Below are 16495 nucleotides of genomic sequence, written 5' to 3'. Positions count from 1 at the left end.
AGATGTGGCCTGGTAATGTGTTGGCCTTTTACAGTAGAAATGGACGTCTGACTGTTTCCGTCTGCCCGTCTGTCCTTCTTATGGATAATTCATAGATCACGCACAGCAGAGATCTCAATAAAAATGCACATATCTATAGCAATAAAAAAACAATAACCACAAAAAATCCACCACCTAACACATGTAGGTTTTAATAAAAAATACTTTGTGATTTAATTAATTCCATTACAAATATTTGTAAAAACAATCATTGAAAATTTTCCGCCTGTGTTGGGCTAACTAAAAGCAAAAGAAACCATTAACCTGATCCGTTTTGAATGCACTCAGCATCTTATCTAAAAATTTGTCAAAATGTCAATTTGGATTTCATTTCAAGTGATCTCCTTAAATGTAACCAACACAAACCTTCTCTACCTTTTCTTTGAGTTTTATATCAATCTCTGTTAATTAATCTGTCATCACTTGCCTGACAGAATCACTGAAAATTTCAATTAATCTATCTGGGTTTTTTGTCAGTGCCCACTAGCTTCCAATGGATTGCATGTCTATGATCGATTTGTTGTCCAATAATTTTCGACATGTTCCACTACCATCGGTAATGGACAGCCACCAGGCACAATCGCATTTCTGGCCATCTAATTAGCATTGCTTTTAATGTCAATGCCAAGTTCAGTTCCACATCACGACGTGCAGCCACAATCGAGGTGGATCTGTCGATAATTTTCTGTCATTTGTCACCCCGAGTTTAAGCCAGAGCGAGAGAGATAAACAAAAAATGCAAAACAGAAATTATTAATATTTAATGTTTAATGTAATCAGTAGTCGTCATTGTTTTTGTTGGACATAGGTATATGTGTAGGTATGTCTGTGTACATACATAAGTAGCAGCAAATGTGTGAATTGCTTTGGCAAATATATGCCAACTATCAATTGACATACCATTGTCGATTGTAGATAAACAACTATTTTAAATAGTGGCAAGAATTCGAAGCGATTTTGGTCAAAGGCGATACATTGTCTCCCTATAATTAAAATGGACAGAAGTTCGTTGCAGCATTAACTACATGTAATCGGAATTTTCCACACAACATATGTATTACAATTCCAATCACAATCACATGGCTTAAGTTATGATATTAAAATGTCCATTATATATAAATAGCAAGCATGTTACAAGGCAACAAATATAATACCTAGTAATGGGTTTAAGAAGAACTTTTTGAAATCGGTTACTACTCTCTGTTTTGTGACTCCAAAAACTTAAACTCTGTATCGAGCTGTAATTTTTGTTTGGGCAAAGCTCGCATATACAAAACGTGAAATTGTATGCAAATCCATAACAGTGATGGATGATATTGATCCACCATCATCCAAAATCCTAGATCTGATTAGATCAGAATCGATTGCAGAAAAAAAAAACAAGTAAAAAAGCTGTAGGTTCGGCCGAGCCGATCTTTGAATACCCTCCACCATTTGGAACGATTTTAGCAATTATCAAAAAAATAAGATCCGTTCAAAATTCTGTTAAAATCTTAATCTTATATTAGGGTCTATACGACGAAGTGTTCCTGCATAGGCAACTTTTGTCATAAACCATTAAAATATTCAAAGAGAAACTTGATTAAAAGATTCGGTGAATAATGTAGCTAAAATCATCAAAATTCGGAATATAGGGAGGTACCGTAATATTGGGGCTATACGAAGACGTGGACCTGCACAGACAATTTTCTGTCATAGACTGTAGTATCCATTACGAACTTCAAATACCAAATTTGACACAATGTCGCTAAATTCATCAAAACACCGAATATCGGGGGTACCGTTATATTTGGGGCTATACCAAAACGTGAACCTACATGGCTCATTTTCAATATCAAAAGTCCTGCAGACAAAATACACATTTGAGTAAAATTTTATCAACCTACTTCATTTCGTTCGGAAGCTAAAGTGATTTCCACAGACGGACATCGCAAGATCAACATAGAATTTTATGCTGATCAAGAATATATATACTTTGTGGGGTCTAAAATGTGTATTTCGAGGTGTTACAAACGGAATGACAAACTTAATATACCCTCCATTCTATGGCGGAGTGTATAATAAGGAAGATAACCCCACAAACCCATTCTCATGCAAATTACACAGAAAATATCTGAAAATTTCGGATGGGAACAGGCTACGCCACAGCATTGCCGTAAATTAAACTAGGAGAAACTAGTTGGTAGCTCCAAACAAAAGAAATACAAATTTTTGTAAGCATCGGTTTAGCTTTAGATACAGCTCACATATATTTATACCCTCAGCCATATGGCTAGAGAGGGTATAGGTCAAAACGTGCCGCATCGAAATAGCCATATTAGACCCTAGTTTTCTTTGGACCAAATTCGTTTCTGGTCATTTAGAGCCGATCTAGCGATGTCCTTCCGCCCGACTGTCTGTTTGGCTGGTGCGCACGATAACTCTCGAAGGGAGTATCTGATGTGGTACAAACTTGGTACATCGGAATATTATTATCAAACTAAGATCATATTCGCAAATGGGCAAATATCGGCCCAATCCTTCAGGTACATCCACAACAAAAGGTCGCAATTTTCAAAAAAAAGAAAACAAATTACTGCACAGAAAGAGAAAGGATAATCCAATTTTGCTCCAACTTTTCAAATCCTAGTATTGGCATCAGTGCTAGGTCAGGTGCGAAAATGTCCACTCCATCCAAGTATCTCACCCACAAAGGATCAACATTTCGAACAATTATAACTCTTATAAACCGTGACGTAAGAGTCCGATTGTGTTCAAATTACAAACATCGCAAATATCTTTATGTGGTACTAAGATAGAGTATATCAGTCCACTCCTTCTGGCACCTCATCCACAAAGGGTCAATATTGTGAAGAACCATCAAGGTCATTAAACGCGAAATTAATATTCTATTCAGATTTGGAACATCTCAATACTTCCGTCAACAAAAGACCTGCTATAAATATGGTAAAGATCGGATCATTCCTTATTGTGTCTCCCCGACATATGGTCAAAGTTTTGAATAACCAAAACGATTATAAAATCCGAAATAAGCATCCGGTTCTTTTCATATTTCACATATCCCAATATTTCTACGAAAACAATATCTGCCGTGAAGATGGTACCTCCCCCACAAAGGGTGAAAATTCCATTCAGACTTAGTATGTTTCAATATTTCCATCAGCACAAGGTCTGTTATAAGGATAGTAGAGATCGGACCATTTCTTCTGGTACCTCCCCCACATAGAGTCTAAGATTTTAATAAACAAAACGCTCAAACAAAGCGAAATAAGCATCCAACTCTCTTCAAATTGCACACATAAAGAAATTTTTGTTAACACAAGATCTGTTGTCAAGATGATATATATCTGCGGACCCCAATACTTTTATCTGTCATAACAAGATAGCGATTCTTTACAACTGTCTATATAAAATATTTCTCTCAACCAGAAACCTGAAATGAATATGGAATTTATGACTTCGCATAAAATTGGATATAAATGTTCGAGTTTCTTGTAATTTTAATAAAGATATCTGTATAGAATGAAGTATGAAAATGGTAAACTTATATCTGGTACCTCACGCAGATTTTAACATTTTCTAAAAATGATAACAAATTTTCCAACGAAATGCTCCAAGGACGAACCCTATTGAAATTGGTGAGAATCGGTTCAAATTTAGACATAGCTCCCATATATATCTTCAGCAGGTTGCGGGTTAATTGTGCTTCATATGGCCAATATTAGTCCAAATGACCTGACTCATCCAACCGAATTGATTCTGAAAGCAGATATAGCTTTAGCACCCAAATATATTTTTCGTCCGATTTGGTGTATAAGTCCCTCATATTCGTAATATACACTCCACAAAAATGATAATTGTTACCAGATATCAAATACAGCCAAGAAATACCTACTTCAAATTTTATCGAGATCGATTCAGATTTGGATATAGCTCCCATCTACAACCATAATTCATGGGAGGTGAGATGAAAATACTGCTACCAACATCAAACTGCTGACTATTCTCTGGAAAAAGTTGATACATTCGTTGATCTTGGAGTTGTATTGGATTGTAAACTTAACTTTAAATCTCATATTTCTGTTTCTATAAACAAAGCAAAATCAGTTCTTGGTTTTGTGAAACGTTGGAGTAAAGAGTTTAAAGATCCTTATGTTTCAAAAAATTTATACATGTCAATTGTTCGCCCAATTTTGGAATACTCTTCGGTCATATGGGATCCAATTTATAAAACACACAGCGACTGCATCGAGTCTGTTCAAAAACAATTCCTACTTTTCTGTCTACGAAGTTTGAACTTTTCATATGATAATCTTCCACCATACACTGATAGACTCTCACTGATCAAGCTGCCAACTCTGGAAAGCCGTAGAAAAATGCTAAATGTCTCATTTCTTTATAATGTGATTATGGGTGATATTTCTGCTGGTTTTCTTGTTAACAACATAAATTTCAATGTTCCTCAACGTACTACCCGCCACTATGCACCACTAGCAATTCAATTCTCCAGGATGAACTATGCAAATGCTGATCCTTTAACAAGAATTTCAAAAGATTTTAACGCGTTTTATAATTTTATCGATTTTACAATGGATATTAATACTATAAAAAGTAAAATAATAATGTTTTTAAATTCTTAATTTTAATTATACAATTATTAGTTATGTACATATATAGTCTGTAAGGAATTATCCATAGACTAATAGATTAAATAAATAAATAAATAAAAAAATAAATAAATTTCTAAGCCACTCCTCCGACAGCAGTTAAAATTATTCCACTGACAGCTTATTATATTGTTTACAAGCGTGCAAAAGCATTTTGATGAGAATTTTATAGAAAAAAAGTTATTCGTGATGTGCAAAAGTTATGTGTGATTTCTTTATATATTAACAGTAAAACCACAAGTACCTATTGTCACAGCACTCCGGTATTTAAATGTGAATAAATCTTCTGTTTTTCGTACCATCTCTCGTTACCGTGATACTGGTAACGTAGCCCAACGTCAAGGAAGTGGAGGGAAGAAAACAGCAACATCAGCAGAAATGGTTCGAAAAGTAAAGAAGCGAATTTATAGAAATCCGCGTCGCAGTGGCCGAAAAATGGCTCGCGTGCTGAACATATCGCAATATTCGATTCGGCAAATATTGAAAAATGAGCTCGGGGTAAAGCCATTGAAATTCCAAAAAGTACAAGAACTTACACCACAACAGAAAGAAAATAGACTCAAAAGAGCTAAAGAGGCCGAAAGTGGTGAACTGCCGAATTTGGTTTTCTCCGGTTAAGAAAACATTCGTTGTGTAGCAGTTTGTAAACAAACAAACGGATCGTGTTAACTTGCCAAAGAGGTCAGCTGAAAATGTGCACCTTCGGTTGGCCACCAGAACTCAAGCGCCGGCCATGGTGATGGTGTGGGCCGCCATAACAGCCGATGGTCGTTCTTCGATCGTATTAATCGACCGTGGCATCGGAATAAATACCGAATAATATCGCGAAAATAATATTAAAGCCTTGTGCTAGCGTGCCCATAATACACAATACATTTTGGCCGCATATATTGGACGCTCCAACAGGACTCAGCACGCGCCACCCAAAAATGGTTACAAAATGAGGTTCCTCGCTTCATTTTCAGCACAAAATGGCCACAAAAATCTCCGTATACCAATCCGTCGGACTATTGTGTCTGGAGTATTTTGGAAAGCAAGGTTGGCAGTAAAAAAATACCAAAGTGTCGCTCACCTCAAGCAGGCGCATCGCCGGGAATGGGCCAAAAAAGGGCAACATTCGGTGACGGTTTCATTGGCCGTTTGGAGGCCATAATTCGTGTCAAAGGTGACCAATTCGAACAAATCTAAACTTATTCCAAAATCGTATGCTATTTCCGACATTTTTTGCTTTCATTCAATAATATTAAAAAAATGTAAAAATTATGGCGTTTGGCTTTGTTGCAGTTTTTTTATCTCACACTGTATATACGTTTATTTGTTACGAGACTGTCCCCACTTCCGGCAAAGCTTTTTTAGTCATATCATCCTTAATTTTCCACAATAAAATTTGTGATTTGTTTTTTCGCAATAATTTGGGTGTATTAATTAACTTGACTTCGAAAGAAGAATAGCATTATTTTACTTAAACGGATCATTTTATTTCACATATTTGGAGCATGACTACGAAACACCTTCTATCGGAAAAAATAGATCTTTTATTATTTTAAAATACATGGTGTATTATTATCTTTCGTAAATTGTTTATGAACTTTCGCCAAATGCCACAATTAATAATCTGAATCCGAAATCTACAAAAGGCAAATATAACTTTCACATGACACACAAATATATTTATTTTCAAATCCCGCCGAAAACAAACATTTTGCATTTGCTTAAATTACTCAGTTTTATTTCTCTTCGCTTAGTTAATATTTTTTATTGAAACGCGAATAAACAATAACCGCTGAATTGTTCTATTCGTATGAGCGTCAAAGCTTAGGAATGAAAATTGAAACCAACTGTGCAATCAAAGAAATTATTCTACTTAACAAATACCTGAGTTATGTCTGTGCCTAGTAATTGGTTAAAATCGATTTTTTCATACCAAGACTAAAAGTTGTTGTTATTAAAAAATGATAATAATAAGGAAAATTTCGAATTTTTAAAAACGGAAGACACTACTCTCTATATGGTTGATAGGAATATTACTTTTTCCCGATTTTTAATAAATCCTAATCCATTTCTGAGATCAAGAAAGAGGCGTGAATAAAATCGACTTTAAACTTTTAGACCGGTTGCATCCAAAAGTGGGCATTTAGTGTTGTCTCTTTTTTTGTCTTTTGTCTCTTTGCCCTTCCAAAGACTTCTAAGTATGCGACAATTAACTGAACTTTTATTAATTCGAACATACCCACACGTCTTGTGGAAGGGTACTCATTTTTACACTTATTCGCTCATTAACAACTTATTTGCTATTCTAATTATGCTATTTTCAAAATACAACAAGAATGAAAAAGTGAAAAAAAATAAAACAACAACAAAAAAATAAAATAAATATTCACCTTATTTTCATTATCCAAAGTAAAAATATCAAGAGTTTATTACGTTTATGCCACATTTCTTGTTTACTCTGCTCGAACAATGCTGTTCGGTCGCTGTTGAATATAGTTTTGAACTTGACGTTGATGCTGAGGCTGGATTTGTTGCTGTTGTTGTGGTTTTCGTCGTCGTAGTCGTCACAATAAATAATGGTGATGATATGGATGATGGATAAATCGGTATTGCAAGAATTGAACGAAATCTCATATTATGCTTTTATTTCCAACGAAATAATTATAGAAAAGAATTTTGTTGGGCTTTTTCTTTTGTTATTACTTTTTAAGGGGAATGTAAACAACATTGATTATAAATAATAAATATTTGTTGTTGGTTGTGTACTCTTTTTTCGTTTCACTGGTTTTGGGTAAAATTGTGATTTGAACTTTATTCTTAAAGGAGATCAAATTTCGAATTATTTTATAAACACAAACCGTGGACGCTTATCACAACACAAATTATTTGACACTTTCGATTTGTTTGGGATTTTTGTAATTCCTTTTTATTCACTTTTTTATTTATTTATGGAAGAATTTTTTTTATTTTTCTGATTTTTATTAATTTTTTACATAGACGCATTTGTGTTGATGGAGAACTTCGTTTTTCATGCAACTGCACCTGAAAATAGAAATATATATATATATATATAATATATAACAAGTTAAAAAACTGTAACTTCGGTCGGGAATGCCGAACGTCCTCCACCATTTGGAACGAATTTGGAAATTTTCAAAATGAAAAAATAACAATAATAATAATAATAATAATAATGATAATAATAATAATAATAATAATAATAATAATAATAATAATAATAATAATAATAATAATAATAATAATAATAATAATAATAATAATAATAATAATAATATTAATAATAATAATAATAATAATAATAATAATAATAATAACAATAATAATAATAATAATAATAATAATAATAATAATAATAATAATAATAATAATAATAATAATAAATAAACAAGTAAAAAAGCAGTAAGTTCGGCCGAGCCGAACTTTGAACACCCTCCACCATTTAGAATGAATTTGAAAATTATCGAAAAAGATAACATTCGCCAAAAAATTTGTTAACATTTTAAAAATACCGAATATAGCCGTTATACATAGGCATTGTTTGTCACAAACCATTACCATATTCAAATTCGAAACTTGAAATAAACGGTGAATAATGTAGCCAAAATCATCAAAATACCGTACATAGGGAGGTACCGTTATATAGGAGCTATACGAAGACCTGGACCTGTATAGACAATTTTCTGTACAGGCTGTAGCTTTCATTACGAACTTCAAATACGACATCTCAAACAATTTCGGTGAGTATGGTACCTAAAATCGTCAACATACCGAATATAAGGAGGTACTGATATATGGGGCCTATACGAAGACCTGGACCTGCATAGACAATTTTCTGCCTCAGGCTGTAGTATCCATTTCGAACTTCAAACACCAAATTTGAAACAATCCCGGTGAATAATGTCGCTAAAATCATCAAAATACCGAATATAGGGAGTTACCTTTATATGGGGGCTATACGAAGACGTGGACCTGCACAGTAATTTTTCTGTCTTAGGCTGTACTATCCTTTTGGAACTTCAAATATCAAATTTGAAACAATTCCGGTAAATAATGTCGCTAAATTCATCAAAATACCGAATATCGGGAGGTTCCTTTATATGGGGGTTATATGAAAACGTGGACCTCATGGCCCATTTACGAACTTAATCTGCCTACTGGAAAAATAAACATGTGTGCAAAATTTTCCTTATATCTCAATTCGTTCGAAAGATAGACGGACATGGCTAAATCGTCTTAGAATTTTACGCTGATCAAGAATATATATACTTTGTTGGGTCTAAAATCATTATTTCGAATAGTTACAAACGGAATGACAAAATGAATATACCCTCCATAGTATGGTGGGGGTATAATAAATAACAACAAGTAAGCAAAGGCTATAGTCGTGTGTGGTCGACCATATGATAGCCTACAACACTACAATATGTTAGAAGTCCTCTTAATTACAAATCCATTTTGGCAGATTTCGCTTTTGAAATTATGTCATAGAACACTCCCCAGATATTACCCGTAGCTTTTTGACCAATATTTAAGCACTCCGTCGTGCTGTTAGTTGTTGTGATCCATTTTACAACTAAATATAATCCAATGGTCATCTAAAATGCTAGACTTCTTCCCTGGCCTTAACTCTCTTCTCATGCAAAATTCCGTGTCGATGTGTCTCAATTGTGTGATCAAATAAATATTTTCCGATCATCTCCAAAGACAAGAGGCCCCTAGGTATCTTCAAATTTAGACTCATCTGTATGATTTGCTTGTCTACGATATTTGGCCATATATTATATATATTCGTCAACGAAAACAGCATAAAAAACTAGAAGTTCGCCATTTGTGTTTTTTTTTTTTTTTTTTTGGATTTCCCCTGTAAGTTATTTTCAGCGTTTCGGTAGAATGGAAATGTTGGTATTTTTTCACACAAAAGTATTTGTCCATGTTACCCGTTGTTCTTTGATCTCTATTTGTGACCTTTATAACGGCTTCAAAATCAGGAACATTTTAGTTGATGGTACATTTCAACCCCTAAATATATTGCGGACATCCTTAAAAACAATAGGCCTGGCCCTTTTGGGCCTAATCCCTAACGAAAAATTTCCTGAAGATGGGACGATAATTGCAAACTGCATATAATAATCCCTACCTGTGTTACAAGGTGAAAAAATATTACAAAATGTACACTTCAATATTATAAGTCAAATTAAAAACAAATCACATGCGATAAAAATTATGAAAAAATATGTAAAATACTACAAAATCTATATTAACAACATTATTGGTGATTTATTTATTTATTTTTTTTTTGTTTTGATTTTATTCTTTTATGCCAAGAGGGCATTCTGAATGGACAAAATTTGTCCTTTGTAATACACATTGAATATATTTCGCTATATACATCCGATATATTTAATATCGGTACCTACGTAATGGTCAGAATTTACGTTTTCGTATATTTGTGATTTCGCTGGGTTTAAAAATATTCGCGGTTTAATGGAAAATTTGACTTTTATTGAAGACAAATGTTATGGTCTGTTTTACCCACTAAATATTACCAGATGTCCATCCAAATTGGAAAGCTTCTTCCCAGACCTTAGATCTAGCTCCATGCTAACTTCTTCCACTATTGGTCTATAATTGGGACATGTAGCGCAACTGCAAAATTAAGAAATTTTTCACTTTTTGGTCCATTTCAAGCCCTAAATATTTTGCTATCATCTCCAAAAGCAATAGGCTTCTGTTCTGACATTTTCCATTCGTGAGAATCGGCGAATAACTGCGATTTGTAGCTTGATTACAAATTAACATGTATAGACGGACGGACAGAGGGACGGACGGACATACATAGCTAAATCGACTCAGCTCGGCGAGATGGAAAGAAACCAATATTTCGTGGTGTTACATACTTTTTGGCCCAATCAAAAATCCGTTGAAAATTCTGTTAAAATATTAAAAATACCGATTATAGGGAGTTACCTGTATTTTGGGGTTAATACGATGATGTATCACAGGCTGTACTCATATCGAAGTGCAAATACAAAATTTAAAACAATTCCGGAATATAATGTAGTTAAAATCATCAAAATGCCCAATATAGGTATCGGTATTTAGTGGCTATATTAAGACCTGGACCTGTATAGACAATTTTCTGTCATATGCAGTAATACCAATAACAAATTTCAAATATGAAATTTGAAACAATTCCGGTTAATAGTGTCGCTGAAATCAGCATAATACCGAATATAAGGAGGTACCCATTATGAACTTCAAATACGAAATTTGAAAAAAAAGTATGTCAAAAAAATCATAAAAATACCGAATAAAGGGAGGTACCGTTATATGGGGGCTATACGAAGACCTGCACCTGTCTCGACAATTTTCTGTCATAGATTGTGGTACATATTATGAAATTTGAAACGAGTCCAGTAACAATGTCTCTAAAATTATCTAAATACCGAATATATTGAGGGACAGTTATATGGGGACTATACAAAACGTGGACCTATATAGCCCATTTTCAATACCAAGAGTCCAGCAGACGAAACAAACGTTTGAGTAAAATTTTGTCAACCTACTTCAATTCGTTGGGAAGCTAGAGTGATTTCCAGACAGACAGACACACGGTCATCGTAAAATCGACATAGAATTTTATGCTGATCAAGAAAATATATACTTTATGGAGTCAAAAATGTATATTTGTATTGCAAACGAAATGACAAACTTAATATACCCACCATACTATGGCGGAGGGTATAAAAATAGGATAATAACTTAAACTTTCAATTTTATACCCTCCACCTTGGAAAGGAGGGTTATTAAATTGTCATTCCGTTTGTAACACCTCTAAAAATTCGTCATAGACCCCATGTCGTGTCTAGGATGGTTGGTATTGAAAATAAGATATATCGGCCCACGTTCTGGGATAGTTCCTATATAACAGTACTTCCCGATATTTTTATAGTTTTAGCCACATATTTCCACCAATTTGTCTAAAGATTGGTAATTGTAGTTCGTAATGGGTTCTAGCTCCAGTGGCGGAATATTGTAAACATAGGTCCACGTTTCCGTATAGCCCCCGATAATCTGCCTATAGTGTTATTGTTATTTAAACTTGCGAGAAGATCAAAGCAATATGAATATATGTATTAACATCGAAATATCAGCCTTGTTCCCTTCAACCCTTTGTGGAATGTGTGTTTTTGTCTTGAAGGTCTATCAATATATATAATAGAGTAGTAAAATAACTGACTGACTGACATTTAATCTGGAAGATATAATGTTAAAAATTTGCAGGAGAGTCAGGCTGGCCTTTTGGAAATTCGTACTAAAAGGGTACGAAGAATACAAAAATTTACAAAAAATTCAATATTTGTATTGAATAAACAGAATAAACTAAAATTATTGTTTCAGTAAGAATCACTAATTGAGTGCAAGATAGAATTTTTGGAATTTTTTTTTAAGTTTAAGAAATGTTATTAAAAGGTACTAAACTATTCAAATTGTACCACGGTACGTGAAAGGATATCTGGTGTAAAGATCGGGTGGTGGTTTTACAAATGCATACCATAATTGTTCAGGAGAAATGTCGATAGTTTTGGATATGCGTACTAAATGTTACTAAATTTCCGAAAGTCTGAAAATTTGGTAAGATGTAAGAAGCATTGTTTCAAATTTGGTATTAAGAGTTTTAAATTTATTATTTAGAGTTTTGTGGCACAATATTGTATATGTCTACATTGTTCCACATTTTCTTATAACAGTACTTCCAGATATTCGGTATTTTGACGGTTTCGGCCATATTTTTTACTATATTTGTTTTAAATTCGGTGTTTTTAGTTTATAGAGGGTTCGATCATCGGTGTCAGAACATTTTCCGATATTCGGTATTTTGTGATTTCTAGCCACATTTTTTCACGAAATTGTTGCATATTTGAATTTAAGACTCGCAATACGTACTAATCCGTGTACCATTGTCCACATAGGTTCACGTTTGTATGGCGCCCATATAAAAGTTTTTAAATTTAAAACATTTTATCTGCATTCTCCAGTTGCAGTTTATAGTGAAACGCTCTCGAATATTAATTTCACATATTTTTTTTATAAATATATTTTTTTGCCTCACTGTGACGGGTACTGAAATTTTGGAACTTAATGTTTTGTAACTTGATTATTTGATTTTAAGATATTTAATTCGACCTTTATTATATATTGCTATAAATGTAAATTTAATAAAAACGTGCTCGAGGTCTTTGTTGTTGTTTAATTATTTATTATTTTCGATATTTCGTCCTCCAGCGGAAGACTGTTTTGTCACAGATGACAGCAACACAAGGTCGGCGTCGGAGCTTTGCGAGATTTTGTAAATTTTATTATATGTTTAAACAGTATTTTTCCTGATGATGTCTTCCGTTGGAGGACGAAATATCGAAAATAATAAATAATTAAACAACAACAAAGACCTCGAGCTCGTTTTTATTAAATTTACATTTATAAAAGTTTTGTAACTTGTTTACATTTAAAATCTGCTCCTAGAAACTTCGTATGTTCTACAAAGTTTTTTTGTAAGGCCTTACGTACATAATTGTAGTTCAGCGATTTTAGTCTTTATAACAAGAGTATCCGATTTAGTCCAAACTTAGTACTTTGTAAAATTTTTACCAAACTTAGATCGAGTTCGAAAATGGGCAATATCGGTCCACTCATTCTGACACCCTCCCCTATAAAATATCAACATTTTTTTAATTAAATAATTTGAAATTTCGTGCGTTACAATGTCTTTATTAACACAAGATCTGGTGTGAATACGAAATATGTCGGACCACTCCTTTTGGTATTTTCCCCACAACGGATCACAATTTTGAACAGCAAAATTTTATGAGCGTTTGGGAAATACTTCTCTTCAAATTTCACACATCCCAATATTTTTTCAAACACAAGATCTGTAGTCAAGATACTCCTTCTGGTACGTTCCTCTCAGAGGATAACAATTTCCAATAATTATAAGCGATATTTTTTTGAGTTTTTTTTTTTTTAATATGAGTCACTCTGTTGCTTGATAGCCGTTTTGACAATTTGAAGTTAAGTCTATACTCAGTATTGTTGGCCGAATCATCTTGAATAGATTAACTCCAGAACAACGTTTCCAAATCGCTAACATTTATTTTCAAAAACATTGTTCAATATAATTGTTTCTTTTCAAACTTGGAATATATAAATATTTTTCTCAGCCAGAGATCTGATTTAAATATCCCTCCGTTTCTTCCCCACAAAAGTCTACAATTTTGGCTAACAATTATTTACATAAAATTGGAAATAAATGTTTGATTTGCTCTTAATTTTGCACATCCCAATATTTTTATTAGAATTAGTGAAATACTTCGGTCCACTATATCTGGTACCATACGCATATTTCCAGAAATTATCACATATCTCATATAAAGTGAAGGAAGTAGTCGGTATAGTCTAAATCTGGCACGTTGTGCTATTTATATCAGACTTAGGTCAGATACGAAATGGACAACATTGACCCATTTTTCGGGAACTCCTTCTCCGCCGTTTGAATATGCATAACGCAAGCCAAAATATATTTTAACAAACGAACATACTTTTAACGTCAACTTTTTCTATCACACTTCGGTGTCAAAATATCGTAAATTTTTCACGAATAAAAAACTACACACAGTGTTACATCTCTAATGTCTGAAGGGATTCGTTCATTACAGTCCAAAGAATATCAAATCTACAGAGACTAACTGTCATAATATTGTGGTGTGGGGTCTCATATAGTTGGCGCCACTCCGCTGTAGCCTTTGTTTATTTGTTCTTAAAAATACTTGATGGCATAAGGTCATCCACATAACACCTTTCTAACCCGATTTTTTTTTAATACATTTTTTTTCCTATATTTTTACACTTTTTTATGTTTTAATTAGATTGTTCTATTTTTTATTTCAATATTTTCTAATTTTTTTGTTTACTCAGTTCGGTTTTCTATTTTTAACACATGTGCACGCATATATTTATTTTTATTATTACTGTTTTTTTTTTCTTTTTTGTTTCAGTAACTCTTTTTCACACCCCATTTAGGTAAATTAAAGCCCAACACCTTGTTACTGTTGTTGCTGTTGTTATTGTAACTCTTTCTCACCTTCTTGTTTAGTTTATGCAGAGAAGAATTAAGTTGTTATGGAAATTATAAGACATTCAAGATCATGCCGGCAAACAATATACAATACACTTGACGACAGCTTCTAAAAGCACCTTTCATTTTAAGTTCAGAATCCATAGGAAATTTGCATAAATCATCATCAGAAGTAGCAGAAGCAGCGGCATCAACAACATAGGTATTGTTGTTGGCGTTGCGTTGTGTCTTAGGCATCATTAGCAGCATCAGTTGGAGTTGGAAGAACAACTGTTGCCGAACGCACTATTGCCTCGCGAAGAGGGATGAAGGCATTGTTGATTGTGGGCAAAATCAAAAGTGAGTGTTGCACGAATGCCCGTCCGTCCCTATGGTATCCTTCATCATATTCTGTTGGCGTTTTTGTTGTTTTCTTTTTTTTTCAGTTAAGTTTTGGAGTTAGGCATGCGTACGTTTTTCATTCATGTCGGTTGGCTGGTTGGTTGGTGGTGCCAGACCATCATCATTATTCATATTGGCGTTGGTTTTTGTTACTTTTGCTTTGAGCAAAGATGATGCGTATGCGGTTCTGAAGTCGTTGTTGCCTTTTCTTTTTTTTAATTCTTTATCGTTTTGTTGTTGTTATTATCAATATGTTCGTTTAACAGTTTTTGCTTGTTATTTAAATGAGCCTCTCTTTGACTTGGTCCGTGTTAAAATGATGAAATGTTTTCACAAATGGACACACACTTGCACGCACGCACACACATATGTATATTGACGAAAACTTCTCAGGCGACGGAAAAAATTGCCAACATCTACTCAAAAGCTGATGGTAAGATCAATGATTGCCGGTTTTCCATTAAAGGAAAAAGAAAATGATGGAGATTTTATTGCATTGGTTAGTTTTATTTTGACCAGGTGATGATGGATGGAATTTTCTAAAAATTTGTTTGAAGTTGTTATAAACTTTTAAGATTATTTATTATTATTATTATTATTTTTTTTGGTTTTTATTTTTTTTTTTTAAATTTGGTTTTTATTTTATTTAATTTTCCACATTTTCCTTGTTTTACATAACCAAACTATGAATCAAAAACACCATTCAATTTTTAATTTATTTATTTTTCTTTATGGTCAATAATTTTTTGATTAGCATATGGAAACCACATACACACACGCACTCGCACAAAAACAAAGCCAACAACTAATATTTAGGCCATAAAGTTGATGATAAATTGGAAATATGACAGATCCACCGAACCGAACCAAAACGAAATAGAAATTAGATTTAATCTAAGATCTTAACTGTGTTACGTACTAACACACCGCACTGGCTAGATATCTATTTTCATCTTCTTTCAACCGGTCTTAACTTTTTGTGACCAAAACAAAAAACTCACGAACGATTAACAAATATTTCCATTTGAATTTTCCGTAAAACGTACGAGTTTTCCCACCAAAAAACGCAACGACAAAGCCTCTTTGCGGTTCATTCAAAACACGACTTAAACGTTTGAACGTCGAACAAGAACTATTTTTTCAACAAAACTGTTGTTTACAACAAGCCATGTTTGTTGGAAATTGGTATCAAACCGTTCGGGTTCGCTTGGCAGCATCATCCAACTCATACAAAGACGAGGTTGTAAATCAAACCCTTGTTAAC

At 33.4% G+C, this 16495-nt stretch overlaps 1 protein-coding gene across 2 annotated transcripts in view; it reads right to left on the bottom strand.

The window, feature by feature from the left end:
• The window catches only part of LOC101889017 (protein Wnt-2), an 82560-nt gene extending 66704 nt beyond the window's left edge, over positions 1-15856 (bottom strand). Inside the window, exons 1-2 of one of the 2 annotated variants that reach the window (XM_005187391.4) lie at positions 14857-15856; positions 7088-7739 (exon numbers count right to left, since the gene is read on the bottom strand). In XM_005187391.4, the coding sequence (XP_005187448.2) occupies positions 7088-7143 (56 nt within the window). In that variant the 5' untranslated portion in view covers positions 7144-7739; positions 14857-15856. The remainder of the gene's footprint in view (positions 1-7087; positions 7740-14856) is intronic. The other variant, XM_059127858.1, reaches the window with a different exon arrangement.
• Between the last annotated feature and the right edge of the window lie 639 nt (positions 15857-16495).

Source organism: Musca domestica, unplaced genomic scaffold (assembly GCF_030504385.1).
Source record: "Musca domestica strain aabys unplaced genomic scaffold, Musca_domestica.polishedcontigs.V.1.1 48, whole genome shotgun sequence".
NCBI classification, from domain to species: domain Eukaryota; kingdom Metazoa; phylum Arthropoda; class Insecta; order Diptera; family Muscidae; genus Musca; species Musca domestica.
The sequence above is the reverse complement of the archived record's forward strand: the minus strand, read 5'-3'. Positions and strand labels throughout refer to the sequence as shown.